The sequence below is a fragment of the Lupinus angustifolius genome, unplaced genomic scaffold, assembly GCF_001865875.1.
Source record: "Lupinus angustifolius cultivar Tanjil unplaced genomic scaffold, LupAngTanjil_v1.0 Scaffold_577, whole genome shotgun sequence".
Lineage (NCBI taxonomy): Eukaryota > Viridiplantae > Streptophyta > Magnoliopsida > Fabales > Fabaceae > Lupinus > Lupinus angustifolius.
Window position 1 is genome coordinate 6,241 of NW_017727913.1, and position 4,112 is coordinate 10,352.

The following is a 4,112-nucleotide window of genomic DNA, read 5'->3' on the forward strand; positions in this document are numbered from 1 at the left end:
GCAGAGCCTTCTATGCAAGACAGAGTTCCAACTCAGAAAGCCCCTCCTCCGGTGAAAAAATCATTTGCTCAAGCCTTGAAGAACTCCTGCAGCATTGTAGTGTCCCAACTTCCTCAACCCTGTATAAAGGGTGATGCTATTGCAATCAAAATCCCAGAAGAGGAATACCAAGCTGGTCTTCAAAGGAGAAAAAACCATCTTCATGGTAGGCTCATCCTCTCCAAAGGAGATTCCCCAATTAAATTTACAGATCTGAAGGCCAAACTATGTTCAATGTGGAGTATGATTGGTAAATGGAATGTCATCTCCCTTGGTAGAGGTTTCTATGAGTTCTCTTTCTCCTCAGTTGATGATATGAGGAGTGTCTGCTCCATTGGGTCGTGGCACCTAAACCCAGGGTTCTTAAGGCTTTTCTTATGGTCCCAAGACTTCAATCCTTCTATGCAGAAGCAATCTCACACCCAGTGTTGGGTTAAAATCCAAGGGCTTCCCCAAGAATATTGGAGCCCGAGGATCATTTTCTCAATAGCTGGGGGCATAGGCACTCCAATTTCACTAGATGATGCAACAAATAACAGAACTTATGGGCACATTGCTAAGGTTCTAGTTGAAGTCAACCTGAAATCTCAACTTCCAAACCAAATCTTGGTGAAACGTGAGGGATTTGCTTTCTTTGTAAACTTGGAATATGAAAATCTGCCTGAGTTTTGCACAGGCTGTGAAGCAATAGGGCATATGATTTCTAATTGTAGAAGAATTAGTAGAAAAGAGATCCCAGAGGAAGCTGTCAAAGTTAAGAAGAATAGCACAGCTGCAAAAGATCCTCATGTGGGGAAGGCACCTGACTTGATAATAGACCTGGAATTAGATAACAGAGATATCAATTTGGATAACTTGGAAAGGCTAACTCTATCCCCTGTTTTGGATGTTGCCCTAGAGGAGGAGAATGTGGAAAGATCCAGAGTGGAAGACTCTTTGGCTCAAACTCCTAAAGCAGACAACCAAATGCATATCAATATACAACATGAGGAAGAAATTGAAAATCAGGCAGTAATTCAAGACATGAGGATAGTTGGAAGATTGTGGGTTGAGGATGACCTAGATGATCCTATAGAAGAAGGATACTTCATCTCAGTTTTATCAAAATCTCAAAAAAATAGAATGAAAAAGAGGACTCACTCAGAGAAAATTTACTATACCCGTAAAGGGGGTTATCTCAACAGTGCTCAATGATAATCCTCTACCGGAACTGCAGGGGAATATGTAATCCTAAAACTAAGTTAGTTTTGAAAAACATGTGTCTTTCTAATAAACTTGATCTAGTTTTCATTGCTGAGCCTATGATTGTTATGGATGATGTGAATAATCTGTTCTGGGATGGTTTAAACCTTAAGTTTTTTGCTCCCAATAATAGAGGTTCTCTGCTGCCTAATCTATGGGGTCTATGCAATAAAAGCTTAAACCCTGTTATGATTGCCTCATCAAATCAATACATTGCTGTTTCTTTAACAATGGAAAATAAAATTGTGCACTTGTGTGTGGTCTATGCTCATAGTCATTACATTCAGAGGAGAAGTCTGTGGGATGACATCATCACAGTCATGAGGCAAACAATTGGTCCTTGGAATTGTATAGGGGATTTCAATGTGGTGAGGGGGGCTAATGAATGCAGAGGGTCTAGGCTGCCCTGCTCTACTCCTTCTAGAGATTTCCTATCCTTCTCTGAGGAAGCAAATCTGGTTCACTTAGAGACTAAAGGAGCTGTATTCACTTGGTCAAATAAAAGAAGAGGCTCTGCCCTTACAGAAAAAAGATTAGATAGGAGTTTATTTAATGATGATTGGCTATCAACTTGGAATTCAGTTAATTGCTGCACTCTTCCAAGGATATCTTCAGATCACCACCATATTCTCCTTTGCTCTAGCTGTTCTATGTCTAAAAGAACTCCTCATTTCAGATTCCAAAAAATGTGGATGAAGCATCCAGACTGCCTAAGAGTGATTCATGAAGTCTGGAATGAGGAAATTGTTGGATGCCCAATGTTCATTGTGGCTGAGAAGCTGAAAAAGCTCAAGGCTAAGCTTAAAATTTGGAACTGGACTGTTTTTGGCAACATACACTTAAAAGTTCAAGAAGCTTTGTCTCATGTGGAGCATATACAATCCTGCATCAACAATGAAGGTCCCAGTGAGGAGTTGCTTGACCAAGATGGCAATGCTCAGCTTAATTTGCTGAAAGTTTTGAGCATGGAGGATGATTTTTGGAAAGAGAAATCTAGAATCAACTGGCATATGAATGGTGACAGAAACACAAATTTCTTTCACAAAATTATTAAAATCAGGCAGGTTTCTAAATCCATGACAGTGCTCAAAGATGGGGAAAGAATCATATCAAATCAAGATGAATTAGCAACTCATACTCTGGACTACTTTACCACTCTGTTTGCCACCCCTAATGAGCTCAATCCTAATCTTTTGATTCAAAATGTCATCCCTCATATGGTGCTCCACAAAGAAAACACTGACCTTATTAGCTTACCTTCTGATGAGGAGATAAGATCTACAGTTTTTTCTCTCAATGGGGATGGGGGCCCTGGCCCTGATGGTTTTGGAGGAAATTTCTATCAAAACTATTGGAGCATAGTGAGTAAGGATGTTAGTGCCTCTGTCCAGCAATTCTTTGCTCAGAGTTAGCTTCTGCCTAACATGAACTCCAACAATGTGATTTTTATCCCCAAGTCTTCCAATGCTGACAAAATTGAAGATTTTAGGCCAATTGCCCTTGCAAACTACCACTTCAAGATCATCACTAAGGTTTTAGCTGATAGACTGTCTCTCATTGCCTCTAGGATTATATCTCCTCAGCAAAATGGATTTATAAGGGATAGAAGCATTGTTGAGTGTATATGCACTGCTTCTGAAGCTATCAACCTTCTGGAACACAAGAGTTTTGGTGGGAATTTAGCAATCAAGTTGGATGTTAGGAAAGCTTTTCATACAATGGAATGGGAATTCTTGCTGCAAATACTTCAGGCTTTTGGTTTTCATGATAAATTCATCAATTGGGTTAATATCATCCTCCACTCAGCTAGACTATCAATCAATGTTAATGGCCAAAATGTTGGCTTCTTTAAGTGCTCTAGGGGGGTGAGGCAGGGGGACCCTCTTTCCCCTTTGCTTTTTTGCTTAGCAGAAGATGTGTTGAGTAGGGGCATAACTAGCCTAGTGGTTTCTAAAAAGCTTAGCACCATTTCTGGTCCTAATGGCATTGCCACTCCCAGCCATGTTTTGTATGCTGATGATATCCTTATATTTTGCAAAGGGGCCAAAAGAGATTTGCTTCATTTGAGACAATTACTTGATGACTATGGTCAAGCTTCTGGCCAAATCATAAATCCAAGCAAGTGCAAATTTTACTCTAATGCTACTCCTAGGACAGCTGCCAACATTTCATCTTATCTGGGTTTCCATGCTGGTTCTCTTCCTTTCACCTACTTGGGGGTTTCTCTTTTCAAAGGGAAGCCTAGAAAGATTCACCTGCAGCCTATTGCTGACAGAATTCATGGTAAGCTAGCCAAGTGGAAAGGTCACTCTTTGTCCATCATGGGCAGAGTGAAGTTGGTCAAGTCAGTGGTTACTAGTATGTTAATCTACAACTTTCATATCTATTCCTGGCCTTCTCAATTGATCAAGAGCCTAGACTCTTCTATAAGAAACTTTATTTGGTCAGGGGACATAAACACAAAGAGAATGGTCACTGTTTCTTGGTCTCAAATGTGTTCCCCAACTAAGGATGGTGGTCCTGGCATTAGATCTCTAAAGAAGCTAAACCAAGCAGCTCTCACTAAGCTTGCCTGGGAAATGAGGCACTCGACCAGGGAGTGGGCTGTCCTGTGCAGGACCAGATTTGGCCTTCATAATAGCTACAGTAATAGATATTTCAAGTCTTCAATTTGGCCAGGAATTAAGTTGAATTGGCATGCTGCTATCCAGAACTCCATTTGGGTTATAGGAAATGGGAAAAACATCAGCTTCTGGAAGGATAACTGGCTTGGTATACCTTTGGTGGACCTTATAAGCATTCCTCAAAATTTGCAGGGTCTCTTAAAGGCA

At 40.6% G+C, this 4,112-nt stretch overlaps 1 protein-coding gene across 1 annotated transcript; it reads left to right on the top strand.

The window, feature by feature from the left end:
• Window positions 1–1,295: 1,295 nt before the first annotated feature.
• Window positions 1,296–2,693, top strand: LOC109341683. The gene has a single exon (XM_019579627.1). It carries the CDS (start codon window positions 1,296–1,298, stop codon window positions 2,691–2,693), a length of 1,398 nt encoding a protein of 465 aa, XP_019435172.1.
• The last annotated feature ends 1,419 nt before the right edge of the window (window positions 2,694–4,112 follow it).

Bases quoted from the DNA above. Each gene is read 5' to 3' on its own strand.
- LOC109341683 (XM_019579627.1), top strand. From the start codon at position 1,296: ATGTGTCTTTCTAATAAACTTGATCTAGTTTTCATTGCTGAGCCTATG.